Consider the following 26,410-nt stretch of genomic DNA (forward strand, 5'->3'; position numbering starts at 1 on the left):
AAAGTAGGGGGGATCTCGCTCCCCAACTTCAAGCTCTATTATAAAGCCATAGTAATCAAGACAATTTGGTACTGGCACAAGAACAGAGCCACAGACCAATGGAACAGACTAGAGAATCCAGACATTAACCCAGACATATATGGTCAATTAATATTTGATAAAGGAGCCATGGACATACAATGGCGAAATGACAGTCTCTTCAACAGATGGTGCTGGCAAAACTGGACAGCTTCATGTAGGAGAATGAAACAAAAGTAAACTCAAAATGGATCAAAGACCTGAATGTGAGTCACGAAACCATTAAACTCTTGGAAAAAATCATAGGCAAAAACCTCTTAGACATAAACATGAGTGACCTCTTCTTGAACATATCTCCCCGGGCAAGGAAAAGAACAGCAAAAATGAACAAGTGAGACTATATTAAGCTGAAAAGCTTCTGTACAGCAAAAGACACCATCAATAGAACAAAAAGGAACCCTACAGTATGGGAGAATATATTTGAAAATGACACATCCGATAAAGGCTTAACGTCCAGAATATATAAAGAGCTCACGCACCTCAACAAACAAAAAACAAATAACCCAATTAAAAAATGGGCAGAGGAACTGAACAGACGGTTCTCCAAAAAAGAAATACAGATGGCCAACAGACACATGAAAAGATGCTCCACATCGCTAATTATCAGAGAAATGCAAATTAAAACTACAATGAGGTATCACCTCACACCAGTAAGGATGGCTGCCATCCAAAAGACAAACAACAACAAATGTTGGCGAGGCTGTGGAGAAAGGGGAACCCTCCTACACTGCTGGTGGGAATGTAAATTAGTTCAACCATTGTGGAAAGCAGTATGGAGGTACATCAAAATGCTCAAAACAGACTTACCATTTGACCCAGGAATTGCACTCCTAGGAATTTACCCTAAGAATGCAGCAATCAAGTTTGAGAAAGACCAGTGCACCCCTATGTTTATCACAGCACTAATTACAATAGCCAAGAATTGGAAGCAACCTAAATGTCCATCTATAGATGAATGGATAAAGAAGATGTGGTACATATACACAATGGAATACTACTCAGCCATAAGAAAAGGGCAAATCCTACCATTTGCAGCAACATGGATGGAGCTGGAGGGTATTATGTTCAGTGAAACAAGCCAAGCGGAGAAAGAGAAATACCAAATGATTTCACTCATCTGTGGAGTATAGGAACAAAGGAAAAACTGAAGGAACAAAACAGCAGCAGAGTCACAGAACTCAAGAATGGACTAACAGGTACCAAAGGGAAAGGGACTGGGGAGGATGGAGTGGGGGGAAGAAGGGGGGTATTAAGATTAGCATGCAAGGGAGGGTGGGAGAAAGGGGAGGGCTGTACAACACAGAGAAGAGAAGTAGTGATTCTACAACATTTTGCTACGCTGATGGACAGTGACTGTAAAGGGGTTTATATGGGGGACCTGGTATAGGGGAGAGCCTAGTAAACAAAGTATTCGTCATGTAAGTGTAGATTAATGATTAAAAAGAAAAAGAAAAGCAGTTCCTGTGTGGTGACCTCCAATGAGTTCTACACAATGATATAAAGGGCATATAAAAGTGTAGGCAAAGGGTCTGTTTGTGTTTATACAGAGGATCAAAGCCTAATTTGGCTACCCCGAAAATGAACTAAGATACGATATGAAAAAGAACTTCCAACATCAGCACTCTCGGGAAGACTCATGCCAGAAGATGATCAGCAAAAAAAAACCCCAACAAAGATACACACACTGCTACAGCTGTAGATGCACTCACCCCACCAGTTCCTGGACTTGCCATGGGAATGAAGAAGGAGATATCTAAGCTGGCCTGTGCATACAGTAAAACAACAAATTTGACTGGATCTGTACTGTTGGAACTCAACCAAGAATTAGGAGAAGTGCAAATTGTAGCGCTCCAAAATCTTACAACCACAGACTATTTACTGTTAAAAGAACATATGGGATGTGAACAGTCCCCAGGAATGGGTTGTTTTAATTTATCTGAATTCTCTCAGACTGTTCAAGTTCAGTTGGACAATATCCACCATATCATAGATAAGTTTTCACAAATGCCTAAGGTGCCTAACTGGTTTTCTTGGTTTCACTGGAGATGACTGGTAATTACAGGTATGCTTTGGTTACATAACTGTACTCCTATTATGTTAGTGTGTGTGCACAATTTAATTAGTAGTTTAAAACCTATACATGCTGAAGTTACTCTACAAGAAGATATGTCAAAGAAATAATCAATCTTCCCATGTTTTCTTCCGCCTGCTACTTCTATAGCTTTTCTTCTTCCTACCTAATTACAACCTTTAAATAGAATTCGTGCCACATATCGAATTTACCGAGTATCATAATTCTTCCAAGTGGTATAGACACCTCAAGACAAATGCTGGGCATAGAAGCCACAGGGCATAAATCTGCAAAGAAGTAAAAAGCTAACCTTTTCAAACAATAAGGCTTCTCTCTCACTTACCAACTTAACATTTCCCTGTATGGCCCCAGAAGATGACTGGTTAGCCAGAAACGGGTAAGATTCCTCAAGGGAGGAACAACCTAAGACAGGCACAGTCACAGGGGAGCCGTCAGGTGAGAAAATGGGGATCAACAGAGGTGAGGCTTAGAACCTCCCCCTTCCTGTTCTGAGAGAAATCTTCTGCATCCGTGGATGTTTTATTGCCCTTGTCTAGCTTGGATTAACACATAGTCTACAGGCACACACCTGATCATCTACATTTGCTCTCTTACAACACTAAACTATGTTTTCTACCTTTATCTCGTATGTACCTACCACTTCAGCATTTTATTGAAAATAATAATAATAAAGAGAGAAATGTGGTATCCACATATAAATCAAGTATAAAAATCAAATGAATATTCATATTTGAACTGACTGTTTATAGTTCATAATGCTTGAAGAAAACCAAAAGCTTCTGTGATGACTGCCCTTGTACTGTTCACCATGTAACTTATTCACTATGTAAGAATTTGTACTCCATGTAAGAACTTGTTCGTTATGCATCAGAAGATTGGAGACTGACAAAAATTAGGCTTGGGGTGAATTAATGATTGTGCATTGAGCATTGACTCCCCTATACAGAATTTTATTGTTGTTAACAACCATTTGATCAATAAATATGAGAGATGCCCTCACAAAATATATATATATATATATATATATATATATATATATATATATATATAAACACACTTCCAATTGTAAAATACGTAAGTAACCAGGATGTAATGTATAGCATAAGGAATATAGTCAAAATATTGTAACAACTTGGTATGGTGATAGCTGGTACCTAGAATTATCATGTATATAAATGTTGAATCACTGTGTTGTACACCTGAAACTAATGTAATACTGTGTGTCAACTACCCTTCAATAAAAAATAATTATCCAGGGAAAAAATAATAATAATAAATAAATAAATAAATAAATAAAACATTTGCAACCTCAGTCAGAATTGATGGGTATTTAAGTTTTGATACCATATTAATGTTGTGGTGGAAGAATCACAAATATTCACAGACCCTAAATCTGGAAGCACTTATAATTTCCAAGGCTAGCAGGAATCATGCCTCCAGTGACTTTTTGAGGAACCAGATAGAATTATAATGTTAAGATGATGGTGGGGTATCAAAAAATAGCAGTGGTAGAAAGAATACTGAATTAGAGCAACCCCAGGTTCTGGTCCTAATGCCACCATTAATTTCACTATGGAGCATTAGGCAATTAAGATCGTCTTTGTGGCGTGTAGTTATTTCTTCTGCAGAGCTATCATTTTGGAGTAGATGAACTCTAAGGATCCTTTTTTCTATGAATCTGTGACATAGTCATTAATAATAATTGACATAGTCATCGATAATAATTGTCTAACCTTTAGGCTTTATTTTAGTATACACTAGGTTTCCAAAAATGTAGTGAAGTGAAATCACTGTACGTTTAACTATAGACTTAAGTGTGTCCAGTGTGCATGCGTGTGTGAGGTGAGAGGAGGTCCTTCCCAGGGAGTCAAACATAACTGGTCCTTACCTTTTTTTAAAATTTAAGTATAATTGACATAATACAGTAGTTTCAGGTGTACAACATGGTGACTTGACATTGTATACATTCCAAAATACATTTGTATACAATTCCAAAGTTTACCATCTGTCACATACCAGGTTATTACAGTATTATTGGTATGACATATATATTCCCTATGCTGTACTTTTTATCCCCTGACATTTAATTCATATCTGGAAGTTTATACTGCTTAATTCCCTTCACCTATTTCACCTATCCACTCACCTCCTCTCATTCAGCATCCACCAGTTCTTTGTATTTTATGAGTCTTTCTCTGGGTATTTGCTTATTTGTTCATTGGTTTTGTATTTTCCACATGTAAAGGAAATAATATGGTATTTTCTTTCTCTGACTTATTTCACTTAGCATAATACTCTCTAGGTCCATCCATGTTGTCACAAATGGCAAGACTTCACTCTTTTTTAATGGTTGAGTAATATTCCATTGTGGATATGTTCTACATCTTCTTTATCCATTCATCTACTGATGGACACTTAGGTTGCTTCCATACCTTGGCTGTTGTAAATAATGCTGCAATAAACATATGGGTGCATAAATCTTTTCTAATTAGTGCTATTCTTCAGATGAATACCCAGAAGTGGAATTGCTGGGTCGTGTGGTATTTCTATTTTTAGTTTTTTGAGGGACCTCCATATTGTTTTCCACAACAGCTATACCAGTTTAAATTCCCACCAACTGTGTAGGAGGGTTCCCTTTTCTCAACATCTGCGCCAACACTTGTTATTTCTTGTCTTTTTGATACTAGTTATTCTGACAGGTGTGAAGTTGTATCTCATTGTGGTTTTGATTTGCATTTTCCTGTTGATTAGTGATATTGAGCATCTTTTCTCTTGTGTCTCTTGACCATCTTTATGTCTTCTTTGGAAAAACATTCAGTTTCTTTGCCCAAATTTTAATCAGATTATTTGGTTTTTTGGCATTGAGTTTTGAGTTCTTTATATATTTTTTATGTCAACCTCCTAACATAGACGATTTGAGAATATATATCCTCTGTAGTTTGCATTTTCATTTTGTTTGTGGTATCCTTTGCTGTGCAGAAGCTTTTTAGCTTTATATAGTTCTACCTGTTTACTTTCGCTTTTGTTTCCTTTGCCTGGGGAGGTATCTAGAGAAAAAAAATGCTAAGGCATGGTACCAGAGTTTACTGCTTATGTTTTCTGGTAGAATTTTTATGGTTTCAGGTCTTACATTTAGATCTTTTATGGAGTTTATTTTTTGTATATGGTGTAAGAAAGTGGTCCAGTTTCATCATTTTGCATGTACCTGTCCCAACACCATTTATTGAGGAGACTCCTTCCCCAATTGTATATTCTTGCCTCCTTTGTCATAGATTAACTGTGTAAATGTGGGTTTATTTCTGGGTGCTGTATTCTGTTCCATTAATCTATGTGTCTTTTTATGCCAATGCCATACTGTTTTGATTATTACAGTTTTTCAGCTGCATACCTCCCAGTTACCATACTTAATTTGTTCATTCTTTTCCTTCACAACTAGTGTCTAGTTGATAACCTAATATTTTATATCTTTGACTCAGTATTTCTATTTTACCATAATTGAACAAAAAACAAACACTGTTATCAGACAAAGATGATAAAAATGCCAAAGTTAAACTGTTGCTTGGAGGCCGGAACAATAGAAAAAAAAACTTTAAAATGGCCACTTGTTGGCTGGTACATGAATATGCAAATTCAACACACAAACAGCATTGTATAATTCTATGTTTAATGAATAAAAGTATGGATTTAATAATAGAGGACTGTATACCATAGTATTCTTAGGGGCTTAATTTGTTAAGTTATTTTATATAAAATAAGATTTTATTTATAAGGTAAATTGAGGGTCTTAATTTTTACTCAAGTGACCACTTTCCAATGGGGAAAGAAATCAAATTCTGTTTTCCCAAGATTTCCAAACATCACTTCAAAATCGTAACCCCAGCCATCCAAGAAAGAGTGTATTCTACAGCTTTGAAATGTTTTTCCAATCATTAATTCCCATTCTCATTTCAAATTTTGAAGTAGATGGAGAAAAATAGTTACTTTCCATCTGGCTGTCCTCTTGCCTGGGGAAGCTGTGCTCTTTTTTTGTAGTCTGACAAGAACTTAATTGTGAGAGTGATCTGTTCCAGATCTAGACATAACTCTCCCACTCTCTGACCCAGCCCAGAGACTCCGTCACAGAACAGCAAAGGAACTGTTTGACCTTTTGTCCCTCTCAGTCAGGATCTGCCAGAAGCATCCCTCTACAAAGTTATACATTCATATTCTCTATAAATTGAATCTAGACATTTAAGCATGACTGAACAGGCATTGAAGATGCAACTGGTGAGATGGATTAACTCTACTCTTCTTTAAATCTCTTGTTTCAGATAATTATAGATGAAAGATGCTTATTTGAATTGGATTGCTATTTATTCATATGTTTATTTTAGTAAGTGGTGAGGCAAGAACATAAAAATGCAGAGTTGACAGACAGATTGGCCTGGATTGAATTGATAAGAAATGTGTGAGGTTTTTTGGCTTCTAATCAATATATTTATTCAGTCTGCAATCTAAACTATGTATAATAAAAAAAAAACAGGTGGGAGTAATATTTGACTGTAGTTTCTTCCCAGTTTATATTCTAAATTAAAAAATAGAAAAAACATTAAGAGCAGAAAGCAACCTTAATCATCTTGCACCAAAATGGTTAATAAGACTTCTGTAAGACAGGTTTTACTAGATCATGGTCAGCTTACATCCAGAAACCTGGACATCGAACATTGCCAGGAGCCCTGGATTGCCCCCCATGATCAGCTAAGGTTCCAGTTAGTTCTTGTGCCCTTTGTTTTGGAGTCCAGTGAATTCACAGCCGTCATTAGCATGCGGAGTTTTGGGGGACCTTTGTAAAGAAGTTGGGAGTTTAGGTGGTTCTTAAACTGTCATTCAGGCAGCTATTAACATAACTCATAATTCTTCAGTAACTTTGTGGTACAGGTACATCTTTACTGTTCATTATTAGTAGTAATATGGACATTGCTTTACCATTTACAAAATGTTTAACAGTATATTGTGAACCTTGTTCCCTTGTGGCTTACTGTGCCTCAAATTCATTTGGTTTAATGAAAGATTAGTTACAAAGACTGGTTATTAAGAATTCCTAATATTAAAGAAGAGGAAGACTACAATAAATTTCACTACTCTCAACCTCCAGAGAAGCTGAAAGCACAAAACTTTTTGTAGTAATCAAAGAATCTTGCATCTTAAGCCCCAGAGTTTACTGGACGTGTTGCCAAATAGACACTCTGGCCTCTGATTTCCGTCTTCTGCAGGGAAAAGAGACTTAAGAATGTGAAGGAAAATGATTATTGAGCTCAAGAAAACACTGAAAATGGAATAAAAGGACTCAGGACCCATCAGTGTACTTAAGCTCACTGCCTTAATTTAGTTTTATGAATTTCTACTCATATTTATCCTACTGCCTCATAGGGTCATCTAGAATATACATCCTATAATGTACGTAGGAACTTTGAGGGGAATTATTAATATCCTCCCCAAACTGATCAGCCTTTGATATTTCAAGATGATATTCTAAGAGTAGAAACTTGGGTTCATTCAGCAAAGGTTTTTTCACACTGCAAATACACATGCACACAGCTAGAACTGTACTTGGAAGAACCTGGGCCATTTAACAGCTAGGACTCTGACTCATAAGCTTTTCTGCATGCTGGCTCAACAAGAACTGCTGGTTTGCTCTTTTTCTGGGATCCTAGATTTGTAAATCTCTTAGCGATCCTATCTTATCCCATCTATGATGTATCAAATACCCTACTCGGTATTCTCCCCAGTCCCTGGTAATTTCCCACTGATAATTTCAGTGAATAGGAATTCACTACCTTAAGAGAGAACTTTTTCTGTCCTTGGAGAACTATGATTATGACCTGATGCTAACAGTACATGCCTCTCCATAGCAGGCAAATGTAATAAATTAGAAACAACATTTTTTCTTCTCTCTTGCCTTTTCTCTTCTCCAGAATACAATGTCTATAGCGATTAGTTGAACAATCTTTCCTTCCCTGAAGGGCTGCACCCCACGAGGTTATTCATCAGGCAAGCACATACTCTTGGTGGAGGAATGCTTCCCTCCACTGTCCGCTCAGCTGCTACCCAAGTATCTTGTAATAGTAGTCTGGATATTAGAAGAGCTTTGAGGTCTCCACTGCCCCTTTCCTATCTGTCTTACAGCCCTGTAATGGTTACTCTTCCTGTGTCTGTAGTACTGCTGAGGAATCTTAGAGTTTCAGAATACTCAGGGCAATCCTAACCCCCTTCATTTGGGGGCTGCAGAAGTGGACTTGGGTCATATACAGATTAGTGGTTAAAGAACAGTAAGTTCTTTCACTAAAGATTTCCACTATACACATTTTCTTTGCAGTGCCCCAAAAGGCAGGAGCTTATTTCTATAGTTAGGGTATGGCTGGCCAATGATCTCTTTAAATGTAATTTCCCTCTTTCACATTCTGCATTAGGTTTTTGCATCAGGAAACTGTTGAGTCAAATTCTTGCCAAAAAATGGGCTGGATGTTTGGTGTCTTGGAAAGGGCATTAGACTCAGGGAGAGAAAATTCTGATCTAAGTCTGATCCTCTACTTATGAGCTGTGGAATCTTGTACAAGTTCTTTTATCTATGAGTTTGTATACACATCTGAAGAACAAGGATAATACTTACCTTTCAAAGTATTGTGAAAAACGATGAAGACTGTGTGAAAGGGTTTCATGAACTGAAAAGCACTGCACAAATGTTAGGTCTCCTAAGGGAAACCTTTACAAAACAAAATGAAACAAAATTTGTATAAAATAAGATATTTATTTCATGTTGAGTGAAATATTCTACAGCCATTAAAAATTATGAGAAAATGTTGAAAAAAGTTTTAATTGTTACAACAGTGTAAAAGTTGTGTACATGGATTAGAAGCGTAAGGAAAAAATGAAATCAGCTGTTTTAAGGCAATGGCTTGAGTGACTTTTTCTTAAAAATCTCTTTGGTGTATTGAGTTAAGTTTAACAAGTTTACTGAACACTCACTGTACCAGGTCTCAAACTAGCCTCTGGATACAGAGATATAAAGGACTTGCTCCCTTGTCTCAGCACAGTACCCCACTCCCTGCCCCCATCCTCCACCGTCCCCTCCCCACCTCCTGCCTTCATACTGTCTTTGTCAAAGTTTATAGTGTGTAAGAATCACCTAGGGAGTTTATTTAAAATTCGGATTACCCTGGTCTGCCCTAGAAATATCTGCTTCAGTAGGTCCATGATGGAACAGCCCACAATTTGCGTTTCTTAGTCACCCTGAGTGATTCTAATGTGGGTGGTTCAATTCCACACTTTGAGAAACCTTCAGTGAGGTTTTTTATATGTTTACAAGAAAAGATAAGTAATAATTATACAGATCTGCTCATTAAGGATACTAGGTTGATTGTTCTGTCTGCACCTTTGAACTAGTTGTTATACCTCTATATCAAGGATGGGAAAACCAAGCCTGCAGAGTGACATCACTCTTGAACCCATGCAGTATAAAACCTGCCATACCTCTCAACCTTTATCTCTTTTCCTTAATTACTTTCTTTTCCACTGTCTCCCCAGTGTTTTTTATTCTGTGCTTGTGTCTCCCAACCCAATTTCTTCAATGCCTTACATCAACCTCCAGATTGCCCCTTTCTCCACCCCGCGCCCAATCCAGATACATCAGTTTTATTGGAGGAAAAAAAAACTTCCATCTCGTTTACTAACTTGCTCTGGAAGACTCTTGTATATGGTTAACATTTTACAAATAACTTAGGACTAAGCTATTCATTCATCAACTTCAAAAATATCATAAGTGGAAACATTGGTGTCTTTATGTTTGACTGTCATTTAGCTTTTGGTTAACTTCTTTCCAGTGGGTTAGCAGCCCTGCACAGATTCTTGCCCTGTCCATCAGTCTGAAGTGTGCCCTGCACCTTGCCTCAGCACTGCTTGCCTCCACATGCCTGTCAGTGGGCCTGGGTGGCTTTCTCAGGCTACACATCTGTTACCTCTTAATCACCCAGCATCAATATATAACAACTCCAGTCACACTGTCTGAGGCCAGGGGGCTTTATTTCAAGAGTGGTGAAACTCCAAAATGCAACTAGGATTTCTACATTTTCATGTGTTTATATTGCTAATGTTAGTGTTTATATTACTTGTATTTCAAGACACCAAAGGTTGGACAATGGCTTACAGACTCCCTCCTGTCATTATTCTCCCTCAGAACCATAGACAAATACTAGTTGTCTTATGCTGTCATGTCTTCTCTGCCAGAAAAAGATCTCCATGAGAACAGAGAGGAGAGAGCACATTCATCTTTGTATCTGCAGTGCCTTGAAGAGCACCTGGCACATAGTGGGTGCTCATTAAATAACTCTTGAATGATGAATTAGGTATCACTGAGGTGTCCAGAACCACCCACAAAAAAAGGGAAATACAGCCATCAGACAAAAGGGAAATATTCCTCAAAAAGTAATTCCCAAACTGGCTTTTCCCTCTTTCTGTGTCTGGAGTATTTCATAAATTTGAAACTTGGCCTTTATTATAAATCCAAGTCTGGAGCCATTGCCTGAACATAGAACAAAAAGTCAGGTATCAAAAGTAATTGTGAGTTCAGCTAATAATTTGTCTTTGTGATCTGTCACTGAAGGTGAAGTTTAGGGCCTCTCGCAGCATTGCTTCTGGAGTCTGGTGACTCAGTAGACGTCTTCTCAACAATCTTGCTACATTGCTCACCATTATATAACCAGCACCTAGCATGTAGGTGCTCAGTAAATATTTATTGCATAAATGGATTTGATCGATAGAAGAAATTCAGAAGCAAGGTCCCAGATGAACGTAGATGGAGTTGCTCAGATTTTCAGTTAGTGCTTTTCTCCACTTTGCTCGGAAAGTTTCTTGCCTCCAAATTGAAGCAGCTACTGCTTACAGCATCTGATTCAGCAAATGTTCATTGATGTCTACTCTGTGTCTCTCTCTGTAGGACCCACCAGAACAAGTAAGAAGATCTAAGCCATTACTGTTTCAGTCCCCATACGGTTGGTTGATACTATGTCTCTGCTCCCACAGTCCTTTGACATACTCTATTATAACATTGCCCACAAACCGCTGTAGACATCTGTTTACCTTTTTCTCTCCCCAGAAAGACCCTGAACTTTCCTAAGACCCTGGTCATAATTCATCTTGGTGTTCTTGTGCTGACTTGGGGTAGTAGTTTCTCAGAAAATCCGTAATGAGAATTGAATAACAAGTAATTAAGTAACCTTTCCTAGGTAATGTTTTTTAAAAAATATTTTTGTATTTGAATAGAAATATATGCCTTTTTAAGTGTTTTCAAAGTTTCAAATGGAAGATACTGGGTATGTCCTGAAAGAAACAAAATTGGTTTTTGTGCCTCTATTAAACACCTCTCAGGTGTCTACTTAGTTATCCAACCCATGCCTCCTCTGAGAATCCTCCACCCCGATCCTAGCCACTGGACGCCCAGCAGATATACTGGAGACATGAGCTTCTCTTGCTGGTTGGACTAAGGGTCTTCATCTGACCCAAAACAGACTAGTCTCATTTTCTCTTGGAAAATTGGGATGAGGAAACTAGAGAGTTTGGACTCATTGCTTGAACCAGAAACATGTACAGTTAGGGGCTGCAGGGCAGCCATGTACCAAGAGACAGAGAAAGCAATCTCCAGAAAGAAAGAAATGAAGGCAAAATGGTCAGAGATGAAAAACCATATGGCCTGTGAGAGAGACAGACACATGCACACTGACTGCCTAGTTTTTGCTATATTTAGTCCTTGCTTGCTACCCTTCCTTAGGCCAGATTATTCAGCTTTTTTCTTAGGTTCCATGGAATATACCTCATTTTCTTACCAATAAATTCCCTATTTGGGCTTAAGCAATTTTAGAATTGATACTTGCTTTTGCAGCTAAAAGAAGACACTAATACACCATCTGACTTATGGAAAGAAAACTCATTACCTTTTTTGGTTGTTTTTTTAGTAATGGCAATTTTAGTCGTTATCTTTGAATATATGTTAATCAAGAAATTGTTTAGATGAGTAATTCCTGATAAATATGATGCAATAGGAGGACAAGTGACTTCTTAGCTTTTCAAGTTTCTTGATACCCTACATTACAAAAACAGAAAGTAAGTGAATAGAGGCTTATTTACAGAAGGGATTGTATACGTATCAGGCCTTTTTTGAACTACAAAATTGTATTAGAGAGATTCTGAAGAGCCAACACATATGGCAGCTTCCCGAGACATCTATTTCTGAAGACTCTGCTTTCCAGACCTGTATTAAGAATGGCTTTTGTCACGGGACTTAGCTGTGTTTCAGACTAGCCAAAACTGAAAACTGGAAGAAACTAAATAAAGTATGTGTTCCTAGGGCAAACAGACCCTGCTGTTGGGCTGACCATAAACAGTGATGGCCAGATCTATTGAAGTAAGATAAGACTTTGCTTTTCAGAAACAGTTCCAAATGTGTGTAGAGCTTTCTGTACCACATTCATTCAGCCCTGGCATGCCACACCCTGAATTTAGTCATCGCTAAATCATTTTGTAAACTTGCATGGACTGCTAATATCATCATTTGGTTCAGGAAAATTTAAGAGGAAAATCTTAGGGCTTTTTCCTAGAATGTCATTGAAAATATTAAGTTATAATGATTGCTGCCAACATATTTCTAACCACTCTAGGAAAAGAAAACAATGACAACAAATAAGCTCTTCTCTGAGTGGATACTCTGGACCTTGGAGAAGCCTGCAATGTAATTTGACTGCAACTACTTTCCTTTTTTAGTTAATTGTGTTAAATGTGCCTCATAACTTCTAATCCCAGTGGGGCTGTCATTTAGCAGGGGCTGGAGGGGGAAGCTGTTTTAATTCTGGCTTTTGTTTCAGCCACTAAATGTAATGCCACATGATTGTTGACCCAACAGTAATCCAGTTAAAAAACAGTCTTCAGAGTTACTGCATCATCAAAATTAACCCTGATTACATGAAATTATGTTGAAACAGGCCACAGCTGTTTGTCCTGTTGAAGCAACTGCTTGAGAGCTCATCCAGAAGATATATCTGGGTGTCAGGAAGATACATTTTGGGTTTTATTTTTGTTTCTCCACACAACTGTAGGAGGGAAACACTCCATCCTGCCCAGAGTGCTTGGTGGGAGCTGAAAAACCTGTGATATTCCCCAATCAAAAACCTTGTTAATTCCAAAACAATAGAAAACCTGAGACCTTAACAAAGTTTTGGTTTTCTATAGGAAAGACATAAGACGAAGGAAATTCAATTACGTCGAATATTACGCTTGTCAGCAAAAAGAAGTGGAACTGACGACAGAGAAGGATGGCAGGATTTCCTGCAGTGAGCTGTGTGCAGTGGTGTGCTGCGGCTGGTTCATACCAGTGTTGTAAAGTGAGAGTAAAGTGTTGTGCAAAGTTTTACAAGCTGGTTGTTTAAAAAAAAATAAATTATAATTTAAAAATGGAAAGTAACAAACATTAGAGAAGATGTTGACATACTGAAACCCTCATACATTGCCACCACTGTGGGAAACAGTTCAACAGTTCTGTGAGAAGTTCAGTCACAGTATGATTCAGGGATTCAACTCTTAGGTATACACCCAAGAGTATGAAAAATGCAGGTTCACACAAAAGCTTGTGCACAAATCTTCATAGCAACATTATTCATAATAGCCAAAAAGTAGCGACAACTGAAATCCATCAACTAATGAATGAATAAATGCAGTGCATCCCTACAATGGAATATTATTCAGCCATTAAAAGGAGTGAAGAGCAGATGTTTCAAGATTGATCACCTTGAAAACATAGAAGAGGCCACATATTGTGTGATTCCGATTATATGAAATGTCCAGAATTGGAAAATCCACAAAAAAGTAGATTAGTGGTTGCCAAGGGTTGGGATTGGAGGAATGAAGAATGACTGTGAATAGATTCTTAGTTTCTTTTGAGGATAATAAAAATGTTCTGAAATTAGATAGCAATCATGTTTATGCAACTCAGTGAATATACTAAAAACCACTGACTTGTGTGCTTTAAAGGGGTGACTTTTATAGCATATGAATAATACCTTAACTGTAAAATTAAGCCACATAAACTTAGAATTATATAACTTGTATTAAAACAAATAGAATAAATAACCAAAATTCAACAGTTAGTAATTACTTTAGTACATCTTACTATTATCCCTGCTCTTGGCATTATGGCTATTATATGTTGGAAATACTAAATAACGGTACATTACTGTGCATCTCTTCACTCTATATTCAAAAATAGAAAGTTGATAGCTTGAAATTGATCAAGGAGATGGGAAGGTATAGTATGTGCCCCATAAAAATTGTCACATACTACTGTCTTGCCATTGGGTTTCAGCCTGAGGCAAGTTCACTATGGATTCAGTGTGACCAAACAAATGATAGTAGAACGTTCTTGGGGTGAAAGAGTAATACCCAACTTTTAATTTCCTCGGTGGCAGATGAATCACTAAAATCCTGTTCACCCAGAGTGAGTCTCCATGCAGGAAGCTGATCTCTGCCCCTGGGCCTCTCCAGCCACACAGCCATCCTCTGGGCCTCTTCCTCAGCGCTGCCACCACTCCAGCCTCTGCTCTGCTCTCCAGCAGCCTTGCAGCCAATCCACCATGTCCCCCAGAGCACTGGGCAGAGCTCTTTATATAGAGTAAGTACCAACATATTGCCCACATGTGTGTAGTGAGCTAGCCAACCAGGGCCAGGTGAGAATCCTGGCCACAGAAACTTTCATTTTATCCACACTACAAATCAGAGCTACCACCAACCAGAGTCCGTTCTTAAACATCACATCGCTGGCCTTATGGGTCAGGCAATCATCTTGGGAAACTTCTGGAATTAAGGAGTTAGATGATCTGTGGCCTTTGGATCCCCAGCAAACAAACCACAAGTAAGTCTGCACAGCCACTATGCATGCATTTGGTGCAGAAGAAAATGGCATATCCGGTCAGCTATTAGATGAAATCCACTTTGACTCAGGGGTCATGTGTCTTGCCAATGGGTTTCAGCCCCGGGCAAGTTCGCTGTGGATTTAATGTGACCAAAGAAATTGACAGCAAAACCTTGGGGTGAAAGGGTTATACCCAACTTTATTTCCAGGTGGCAGGTCAGTCGCTAGAATCCCATTCACTCAGAGCGAGTCTCCATGTAGCAAGCCAGTCTCTGCCTCTGGGACCCTCTGTCTGCACAGCCGTCCTCTGAGCCTCTCTGCCTGCACAGCCATCCTCTGGGCCCCTCTGTCCACACAGCCATCCTCTGGGCCTCTGCACAGTCGTCCCACACAGCCGTCCTCTGGGCTTCTGTCCTCAGCACTGCCACCATTCCAGCCTCTGCTCTGGTCTCCTGCAGCCTTGCAGCCATGCCACTGTGTCACACCCAGAGCACTGGGCGGAGCTCTTTATAGAGTCAACAGCCATGTATTGCCCACAGGTGTGCAGTGAGCTAGTCAGCCAGGGCCAGGTGAGAATCCTGGCCACAGGAACTCTCATTTTATCCACACGACTTCTCTAGTTTTGCTAGTATTGTGTGTGAATACAAGGGGTTAAGTGTAGATCTGTCACAGTGAAGCCAGATATCATAAACCACAAATGATTTATTTAATTATTAGTCCCAGAGAGGAGGGTATCCGGGAAGTCTATACAACAGTGTCAGGGTTTGGAAACCAAGGGTTAACATGGGTTAGCTCTGTGGAGCCTGGGGGTAGAAGTCAAAAGGTCTAAGGAGCCATTGTTTTTGAAACCACAGAAGGGTTTCAACCACCTTGAAAAGTGAAACTGCATAGGATTACCTCCACCTGCCCAGCTTTTACCACCAGGCCAGTCCCTGTGGGGTTTAAATTAAACACTCCAGCTGCTTATAAGTAGCTTCATAGATACTCTCTGATGTGGTGGGATCACAGAGTTCTGGATGCTCCAGGGGTCCACATCTCCCACCTGTTATCCTTGTAGGGTTGGTTCCTTTATTCTTACAACAAACTTAATGAGTATCTATTGTATGCCTGGCAACCATCCTGAGAGGCTTTAGGGATACAAAAGTTAGGAAGACAGAGCCGTAGTCCTCACGGACCTCAGTTCCTAGACCAGGAAACAATATTTGTGGTGTGATGTGACACCCTGGTCTACATAGGTGCAGCGTGCATCTAAGAAAAACATGAACAGCTATGCTGGGAAGTGGGGATGGTGAGTTTCAGGAAGGGGGGTTCTTAACATATATTGATCTAATTCAAGGTAGTTTTCTCTGTGAAGGAAGTAAGGAGACACCATGCAAAGTATGGTTTGGAGTACTAAGGCACTTTTCCAGGGACCTCGACAGTCTGTTCTTGGGAGAATATGATAATTGGTTTTGCAGTAGCATCTGTGAACGTAAAGATTGCTGTTATCCCCAGTAGTATCGGCAGAAATGTCCCAGGAGCCTAAACGTCCCAAGGCTGTTAGCACAGGTTCTGGTTCTTTACAAAGGAGAAATTGGGAAACTGGACTTGCTAAAACTTTTCTGCTTAAGAAAGTCTATTTCCAAAGTGTCTCCCACTAGGTGTAATGTCAAGTCACTACTCCTAGACTAGTAGACACAGAAACCCAATTAGGTCTTCAACCACACTCCAAGCCCACTTCTTTATCTCAGTCCCAACCAGATGCCAAAAGTTGATTTGAGTAAGTCAGAGTAATTTGATGGAGAGAACTGAGTGAGCTCAGAACACCCAGAGGTTAAAGAGACACACACGTCAGTAAGCCTGAGACAGGAGTGTCCTGAAAGTCACCAGCTGGGGTGGCTCAGCTAGCCACAGCGACCTTGGCAAGCAGCACTCAGCTCTGAAATCAACCTGTCAACTAAATTGAAGGGGAGAAAGGGCAGAGGCTAGGACACAAACATCCATCCCCACCCCCAGTCCCATCACTGACGTCAAGCCTAGCGTGGGCGGTATTAATCATGCCAGCCTTGTGTGCAGTTGAGGACAGCTCTCCTTCAGCCCTTGCAACCCCTTCCTGGGAGTGTTCCACCAGCCAGGCACCTGCCACTGGCCACAAACCCTCAACTCCCAGACAAGCACGGATGCAGGCTGTTGCTGACATTGCTCAAAGCTACCTGCACCCTTTCGGACCCAGGCTTTGTGAGGGAGGAGCAGGAGCAAACTGTGGCGCCCATGCTTTCCTCCCAGGTGTGCATTTCTCTGATCTCTGCAGTGCCCCCCTCCAGAAAAACCCTCCCCATAAGCTGGTCATTTCCAGGGATTTAATTAGAATAGAGAATTAATGGCCCAAAGCACTCCTTGAAGCCAGTCATTAATTCCCCCAGGAAATACCCATGGTCTTTAATCAAAATTGCCTAAATTATAGACTAGTGGTGCATGTCCTAGAAGGTATGGGGGCTGGGGAGATGGGGGACTGTCGTCCTGACTGGTTCTGATAGATGGCGCCTATCTTCATGTAAATAAATCACTCAATTTGTTTTCCATTTCTCCCCAGTGAAAACCAGGGAGCATTAAAACAAAACAGCAGGGAGTGGAGTAGACTTTACAGTAAAGACCCAGACAGGAACGTTCTGTCCGATGGCTGTTTCAGGCCTGGCACACACCTCCGGCTCAAAAGACGGCCACACCAGAGTGCAGCCAGGGCCTCAGCAGCAGCCCTGCCTCCTAAGTGCAGCCTGAGCTGGCAGCTGGGCGCTGGCAGCTTAGTAATGAGAAAGGGGGCACAGAAGAGGCAGGCAGAAAAGCATCAAAGAGAACCCTTTTATCCAGCCTTTGAGGAAGGAAGGGTATGTTCAGAAACTTCTGAAGCTGATACAGGTTTCCTCAGATACCTGAAAGTTCAATTTCGTCCACTTCGCCTTTACGAAAGACCACATTACTACCTCTTTTTGCCAAGCAAAAGAAATCCAAAGAGGATTTCAGTTTTAGGAAATGGTAATTGTTTCTTCACTTTACCCCATTTCAGCTTACAAAAGTTTCATGGGAACACTCAACTTTTGGATAGTAGGGGAAACCTGTGCTCTGTAACTTGTATTTCAAGGCCCCTCCTGTCATTCATTGGCCACAAAACATCAAATTTTCCTGTTTCCACGTGGAACTGTAAATAAACAATGGTGGTGTGGGGGATGGGAGGCAGGGGTCTTTTGCCAAACAGGACCCTAAGGAGTTTCTGGCAGAATGAAGCCAACGCTCAGTTAACCACTGCTGCACAGTCTCCCAGTCTGTCTTGAATCATACAACTATCAAAGGATATGTAATAGAAAACTAGTCTTCTACAGAAAGAGGGAATATGTATGCCTGACTTGCATCCCAGCCCTCAACTGCAAACACACCATGCAGATTTCTCAAGACTGTGCAAACCTTGAGACTTGGCACCATGATTCAGATGGGAATGAAGTCAGAAGGATAGCTTTATTTTTGCTGGGAGTCACTGCCTCCTGACTGATTTGGCAGACTTGAGGATTTTGATATTTGTCTAACACAGTTGTAAGTCAGAGGTTAAAATGGTGTGGCCCTTGTATGTGGTTTAAGGATATAATCATTAATTGTGGTGGCCCTTATATGTGGCTTAAGGATCCCTGAGTTGGAAGACTAAGGGCACTCTGGTCCCACCAATAGCCTGACAGTTTTGGCTTTACATTCAGTCCAGGAGCCCACTGAATATTAAAGGTCAGGGAACTGTTGAGTTCAGAGGAGCTGATCTTAAGGCACCCAGAGAGCTTCGAAGAGCTAAGTATAAAGGATTAGCTTTTACAAACTGAAGTGGTTGGACTTTGCCCAACCCAACCGAGATCTCTGTAAAACCAGCATGTCCAACTGCTTCAACTAGCTTCGCTGCACTGAGACAGGGAAATGGACTCAACAGCCTTAATCTAAAGTCGTATGGAGAGTGCAGGATGGCTGCTTCTCCCACTCATTTGCTGCGCAGTTTCCTATTGATACAATGGGTTACTATCCACTTCTCAAAGAAGCTGGGGAGGAGCTATTTAATCAATGCCTTTTGTAAAGGTGTTTTGTGAGTTCAGAAGAGCCCCTATCAAAGGTTTTGTTGGTTTTTTCCTCCATTCCTGAAGTTCTGGGGTTGTCAAGTGCTTCCACATAGTTTTTTCTTAGTTAAACTTCACCACAACACGGAGAGATACATCATTAAATCCCTTTCATATGAGCCCCAAATAGGTCTCATAACCTGTGTCAATGAGTTGGAACTCTGGGGAATGTTAACCCCGATTTCTTGTTCTACACCACCTTGCCTTCCACTTTACTGTGAAGAACCTTGACTCATTTTGGCTTTTTGATTCTACAAATCATACGAATTTTCTTCTACTAAATTGTTTTTTCTAGAGGCAGTGCGAAAACCAGCCGGACTTTATTTCCTGGTAACAAGAGGTCTCCGAGTTGATCTACAGACGCCAGAGCAGCTCCCCCACTTTAAAGAGCAGACGAGCAGGACCACCTCCCAACCCACCTCCAGCCCCAAATTAGGGACTTGGCTCTGCATCGCACAGGCTTTGGGACTTCAGGCTATCTGTAAAAGAGGAGTAACAGCCCGCCCAATTTATAGATTTGTGAATACAATCACGTCAACAAGGACTGTAAAGGCGCCCAGCACCTAATAGTCTGTTCTCTTTCCCTCCCCTGCCAAGGGGGTGCGAGAGTTAATGAAACTTGCTCGGAAGCGGATCACCAATTTCAGCCAGAACCTGACCCACTGAAACCTGAAACTCGGGGTGGATAGGAAACTGGACCAGCTCTCCAGTCCTTTCCTGACGACCCTCAGTGGAAAACCAATACGCAACCGGGGGCTCGCAGACCCTCCCCATTTCCACCCTCCCAGGGGGCGCGGCCGCCTCCTTCCCCGGTTGCTTGAGGCTTTGGGGAAAAAGCGAGCCCGGCAGGGCGCGGCGGTCGGCAAGCTCGGGCCTCTCGGGTCCCTCTGTGTTTGCGTCTTTGAAGGCGGCCCGCCGGGGGCGCGGCGGGCTGGGGGCGTGGCGAGCGCGCGCCGCCCTTCCTGCCGGAGCGCCCCGGCCGCGGCCGGGCAGGGAGTGCGCGCGGGCGCGGGGCAGCGGGAGCGCGCGAGGAGCCGGGCCCACGCCGCGCCGCCTAGTCCTCGCCCCGCGACCGCGGGCCGCCCCGGCCCCTCCCCTCCCCCGCGAGCTGCGCACCACCGGCCGGCTGACCCAGCGGCCCGCGCCCGCGCCCTTGTCCGGCGACCCCGCGTCAGGCTCCAGGCGGCCGGCAGCATGAGCGGCGGCGGCGACGTGGTGTGCACCGGCTGGCTCCGGAAATCGCCCCCCGAGAAGAAGTTGAGGCGCTATGTGAGTGCGGGCGGCGAGCGGGTGCGGCCGCCGAGGACGCGGGCGGGGGGGCGCCCCGCGGCCTGCCGAGGACTGGGGACCCCGGGAGGAGCTGCGCCGACGGGGAGGGCGGCCCCGGGCCTCCTGGGGGCGAGGAGAGGCTGGCGCGACCCGCGGCTCGGGGCTGTGCGAGGCACCTGCACACCTGTCACAGGTGCGCCGCCGAGGGGCGGGGCGGGCGGGCGGGCAGGCTGGGACCGAGGCTCCTCCGCCGGGCAAGCGCGGCGACGGCGCCCTCCCAGCCAGCGCCCCCGTAAACTAAATACAGTATTGAAGTTTGTGTTGATTGTTTTTGGGGACCGAGAGAGTTGATTCCCGGGGCTGGGGGCCATAGTAACCTTGAGTGGCTTCAGCCTGCAAGGTGGGGGCGGTGGGCGGGAAAGGGGGCGTAGGCTGCGGGGCCGCGCGGCCTGGCCCCCACAAAGGGCGAGGCGCCTCACACCCTTTCCCCCTTCCCTTTCTCTGCCCGCCCCTCCCGGGTGACCGCCTGCTTCCTTCCAGTCCACAGCCTCTGCATCACGGGCAGCGTCAGCAGCATGTGCAGCCCTTGCATTAAGTGACTCATTTGTTTGTCCCTCTTCTTTCCCTTTATTCTGTATGTTTCTCACATCACCCCTCAAAGCCCCCATGATGGTGACACTGCAGTTTGGTCGTCTGCTATAGCTGGCGCGGGTTTTGTCCTGTCCTTGGTGTCTCGGATCTGGAGAAATCAAGGTTCTCAGTTGCCAGGTGGTGCTAACCGACAGTGTTTACTGAAATTGCTGGGAGAGCCTCTCCTTTCTGGGTGAGAACTGGCAGCATCACGGGGAAAGTGGTACAATCTGGTGCTGAGCTGTGAGGAAGTCTGGCTCCCCCCCCCCCATCTTCCCCCACCACACCCCCAACACCACCACCACCAGAATCCGCCTCGCTTGGTGGGGGGTCAAAGGACAAGAAGGTGCCAATTAGTGAGATTTGGCTGAAATCAGCCCCGGGCTATTTGCAGGAGTTTGGAAGTGTAAGTAAGGTCGCTATAAGGTGTCAAGGTCTCTCCTCCTTTCCCTCTTCACTTCCTATGAAATGCCCTTGTTAAAACTGGCTCGTGGCGCTGGACTCTCCGGGATCATTCCCACAGCATGAAAGTGAGCTGTTGCCCCCCAGCTGCAGGACATCAAGGGAGCTCTGAGGAGACCCTGCCCTCTGTCAGCTGTACCAGGGGCTGTCCATGGGCGAGAGGCAGAAGCTGGCCAGTTTCCTGTCTTGGCTCCCCAGATCAGAACCAAGGGACTTCTGGCCTCTGGATTGAGGAAGTGACATTCTGTTTTTCAAAGGAAGTGTTGATGGGGAGGGCAACTGTGTGTATATGTAAATGAAATCGGGCTCCTATTTAAATCTTTTGCTGGGAAAAATCTAAGGATTTAGCACATGACTTTTGCAAGTGGATGTAGATTTAAAATGTCTATACCTACAGTAGGGATGAGTCAATGAAGAGTTCATCTCAGTTTTAAAGCTCATTTTCAGGGCTGTCTGTGTAGCCAAAGAATTGGAATTACTAAGAAACTTTTCTGCTCTGCAGGATTGTATCAGTTCATTAGGAAAGGTGAATTTTCATAATAGTCTAGGAAAGAGTAATTTGCTAGTACTGTTTTAAAAAATATTTTTTTAAAACACAAATATTTTTGGCCCTAAAGAGCTTCTGAAAGCTGCCAATAAAAATGTAATACCATACCAGCAAGTGGAATAGAGCATCCAGTAAAAATGTAACTGTTAATTGTCCAATTAGAACACTGCCCTAAAAAGCCTTGAAACTGTTTTTGAAACCGTTTGCCAACAATTTGACTCTGTGTCTGCATTCGCTGACTGCTTCAACACTATCATCCAGATTCTCCTTATGAACCATTTCTTGGGTATTTTTGTTCCCAGGCAACTTTACTCAAAATCACCGAGTTTGGAGGCTTTGGGTCATGCACTTTGTTCACGCACTTGAAGTACTTGACACCCTACAGTCATCTGATGACCTCAGCCTCCTTCTCATCTTCCTTGCAGCTCTAGCCAGTAGGATGACCAAACAAGTAACAGCTCTTCTTAGGCTAGGGTGTGATGTGTTCCACTGGTATGAATGGAAGTCTCCCCTACTGTAGGAGTTCAGTCAAAACTGAGCTGATCTGTGTAACCATAAACTCTTTGGGAACAGTCTGCCTTTACATCATCTTTTCTTTGGGGCATTGAGAATTTCTGCACCACCTCTTAACTTAGAACTCTTGCCAGTTCCCTCTGTTCATTAGAGGCCAAAGTTCATTAGAAACAAATTAGGAAAGACGTATTTCCCAGCCCCACTGCTGAAGACAACACACTGAAATAGCTGGTTATTCTGGTATGTATGATAGCCGGGTAGTATTACAGATGGGTAAATCTTCATTATAAGTATGTATCAAGCATTGAAGGGAAAAAGCAGTTTAAGAAATAGATTACAACTATTTAAAATTAATTTTAAAAACCTACCTCTTATTTGGAGAAAGGTAGGTGTGGAAGGGGGGAAACTTGAAAGAATTATGGCAGATGTTACCAGGGATTGATTAGCTTTAGGGATTTTTTTTAAATCAACCTTTCTAATTTATGAATCATAAGAAACTGTAAAAGGTCTATTCAGTATTTGCTGTGCACCATTGAGGAATTACCAAAAGTGACCTCTGGAAAATGGTTTGAGTATTGTCTCATGGGCATTATACCATGGCAGTGGGAGGCTGGCAGAAGGAATGGCCCTCCCATCCCATACCCAGCAGCAGTGTGTGTTTGTGTGTATGCCCACATGTGAACATAGGCACACACATATATATGCATAAAACTGACACCAGATTCTCCTGAGAAAAAAAACTATTTTATGACATAATATGCTCTGTAATTTTCTGTTTCACTGAGTTAAAAGATTTAGGGGAAAAGATTGGCAGCAGTACTGCCCCCTCGTGGCTAATTTGGAGAAAGTTGTGTATTGATTCTAATGAACAACTACTTTAAGAAAACTAGATGTTTGTTTTTATTTTATTTATTAAATAAACCTATTTATTAAATACCTGTGTCTCAGAAACTGGATTAGATGCTGGAATAAAAATTAAGCCATCCCCTCAGTCTGAGCAGATGACCTTGCTTTCCTCACAAAGAAAATTGAAGCTGTCAGGGAATAGCTGTGTGCATGTACTGTGACCAGATTTCCAGATTCACATGAATTTGGGTGGTTCCTTTCCTTTTTCCCCCTAGAGTAGATGAGGTGCCCCTTCTACTGAACTAATTCTGCTACTTGTCCTCTGGATTATATTCCTTCCCACTTATTCAGATCATTCTTACCCTTTCTGCCACGAATCTTCAGCTTTTTCCTCTACCTATTTCTTTCCATTAACATTTAAACATACTTCCTTTTAACAAATGCTCCCTCAATATCACACCCCTTCTCACTGTGCTTTCTCATTTTCTTTAGGGCTAAACTTCTTAATAGACGTTTAAACCATTTCTCCTGCCTTCTCAGTCAGCTCCAATCTGATACCTACTTTGTCATTTCACCAAATTTATGGTCAAAGTGGACAGCTCATTGTCTCTTGAAGCCCCTTCCTCTTGTCTTGAGTGCTACCATATATGTCTGGTTTTTCTCCATTTTTTTCCCACTCTAATTCTCCTTTGCCACACTGACCTTATTTAACCAGTCCTTAAAAGTTGAAGCTCCTTTGTAGTCACAGTGGCTATGGTTTAGCCTCTTTTCTCCTCCTCAGAAACCTTATCCATTCTCCTGGTTTCAGTTGTCATTTGCAAGGGGTCAAGTTATCAAGTTAACTTTATTATCAAGTTAAATTTCCATCCCAGAGTTTTGTTCTAAACTCCAGATTTACATATACAGCTGTTGACTAGACATCTCTACTTGAATGTTTCCCAGTCAACACAAACTCACCACTCCCAAAACTAAACTCTTATTTATTCTTCTCTTCTTCATCCCGTGTCTGCTCAGTAAATGGTGCCACTGATTACCCACTTGCTCAGGTGAGAAACTTGAGTTATCATCCTTGACTCACTGTTACCCCCTATCCCACATGTTATCTTTCACCAAAACACATTAGTGCTATGATCTGAATATCTTTTTCTGTCAACTTCTCTATCCCCACTGCTGTGGCTATTAAGGTTATCATTTTAATAGCCACCTGTTGAGCACTTATTCTTTGCCAGGCACTATGCTTACACCATTGATCTCTTGATCCTTTTAGCTTTATGAGAAGGGGAGTGACTTACCCAACATCACCTAGCTTTATCCTAAAATATGATCTTTTTTTTTCACATTAAACTTTTTATTTTGAAGTAACTGTAGATGCACATCTAGTTGTGAAACAGTAAAGAGAGATACCATGTATCTTTACCCGGTTTCTAATGGTAACATCAGCAAAACTATAGTACAATACCACAATCAGGATACTGACAATGATACAGTCAAGGTACAGGACATTTCCATCACCACATGCTCCTTCACGTTGTCCCTTTTATAGTCAAATCCACTACCATCCCACTCCTACCACTTCCTTAACTATGACAACCCTAATCTGTTCTCCATTTTTATATTTTGTTAATTCAAGAGTGCCACATAAATGGATTCATACAGTTTGTAACTTATGGGGATTGGCAATTTTCACTCAGCATAATTCCCTGGAGATGTATCCAAGTTCTTACATGTATCACTAGATTCTTTTTTATTGCTGAATAGTATTCCATGGTATGGCTGTGCCCTGATTCATTTATTCAACCCAATTCATTTATTTAACAGTTCACCCTTGGTTTTAATTTACATTTCCCTGATGGCTAATGATGTTGAATATCTTTTCATATTTTTATCCTCTTTTGTCAAATATGTCTCTATAATAAGTCTTTTGTCCACTTCCTATATAGATTATTTGTTTTTTACTGTTGAGTTTTGAGAATTATTTATATGCTCAAGAGACCAGTCTGTATCAGATAATGTGATATGCAAATATTTTCTCCTGGGCTATAGCTTGTCTTTTTATTCACTTAGCAGGGTCTCTCACAGAGCAGAAGTTCTTAATTTGAATGAATCCCAGTTTTTTCAGGTTTTTTTTTATTGGGTTGTACTTTTTTGGTCAAGCCTAAGAACTCTTTCCTGACCTTAGGTTGCCAAAGTTTTCTACCTTTTTTCCTCCTAGACATTTTATAGTTCTTTTTATTTTTCATTTAAGTGCATGATCTCTTTTGGGTTAATTGTTGTGTATGGTGTGAGACTTATATAAAGATACTTGTTTTTCTTTTTTGCAATGGATATCCATTTGCTCCAGCAACATTTATTGGCAAGGCCATGCTTCTTCCATTGACCTGCTTTTATACCTTTGTCATAAATCAGTTGGGCATGTTTGTGTGGGTCTCTGCTCTGCTTCATTGTTCTGTGTGTCTGTCCTACTGCTAGTACCACATAGTCTTGTTAACTGTAACTATACAATAAGTCTTGAAATCTGGTAATCTGGTTCCTTCGCTTTATTCTGGATTGCATTATTATTAAATTTTTCTAAAAAGTAAATTTGAAAAGTCAGCTCATCATTAGAGCATTTGAACAACATTGAAGTATAAATAAAAATCACCTGTAATCCCACTAATCTTGAATTTTTCTTTAAACTTGTCTCTTCAACAGAGAATGTGAAGGTAACAAATATAATTTAGCTTAATAATTTATCAAGCAGCCATTATGTGCTAAACACTCAAGTTTTGGGGACTACGAAGAAGAAAAAAGGCTTCCTGGAGAGGTGGCCCTAATTAGAAGTAAGCCAAGAGAAGAAAATCTTCCAGCCTGGTTGCCCACTGACAGTGGAGGACCTGCACAGTGTGCACACGGACCCTTTAAACAGTTTGTTGCTTCCT

The 26,410-nt window shown here is 41.6% G+C and overlaps 2 protein-coding genes across 9 annotated transcripts in view; both read left to right on the plus strand.

Annotated features, from left to right (window-relative positions):
- Positions 1–26,410, plus strand: part of NARS2 (asparaginyl-tRNA synthetase 2, mitochondrial) — a 192,888-nt gene that overhangs the window by 140,260 nt on the left and 26,218 nt on the right. For 4 of the 7 annotated variants that reach the window (XR_008999196.1, XR_008999197.1, XR_008999200.1 and 1 more), the window contains one exon: positions 19,521–20,494. The gene's annotated coding sequence lies outside the window, so the exon portion shown is untranslated. Of the gene's footprint in view, positions 1–13,426; positions 14,375–19,520; positions 20,495–21,178; positions 21,318–21,647; positions 23,523–26,410 lie in introns of those variants that run through there. The other 3 variants (XR_008999199.1, XR_008999198.1, XM_057507194.1) reach the window with 3 other exon arrangements.
- Positions 20,363–26,410, plus strand: part of GAB2 (GRB2 associated binding protein 2) — a 186,507-nt gene continuing 180,459 nt past the window's right edge. Inside the window, exon 1 of one of the 2 annotated variants that reach the window (XM_036895510.2) lies at positions 20,363–20,494. In XM_036895510.2, the coding sequence (XP_036751405.2) occupies positions 20,420–20,494 (75 nt within the window). In that variant the 5' untranslated portion in view covers positions 20,363–20,419. The remainder of the gene's footprint in view (positions 20,495–26,410) is intronic. The other variant, XM_057507193.1, reaches the window with a different exon arrangement.

Source organism: Manis pentadactyla, chromosome 9, assembly GCF_030020395.1.
Source record: "Manis pentadactyla isolate mManPen7 chromosome 9, mManPen7.hap1, whole genome shotgun sequence".
NCBI lineage: Eukaryota > Metazoa > Chordata > Mammalia > Pholidota > Manidae > Manis > Manis pentadactyla.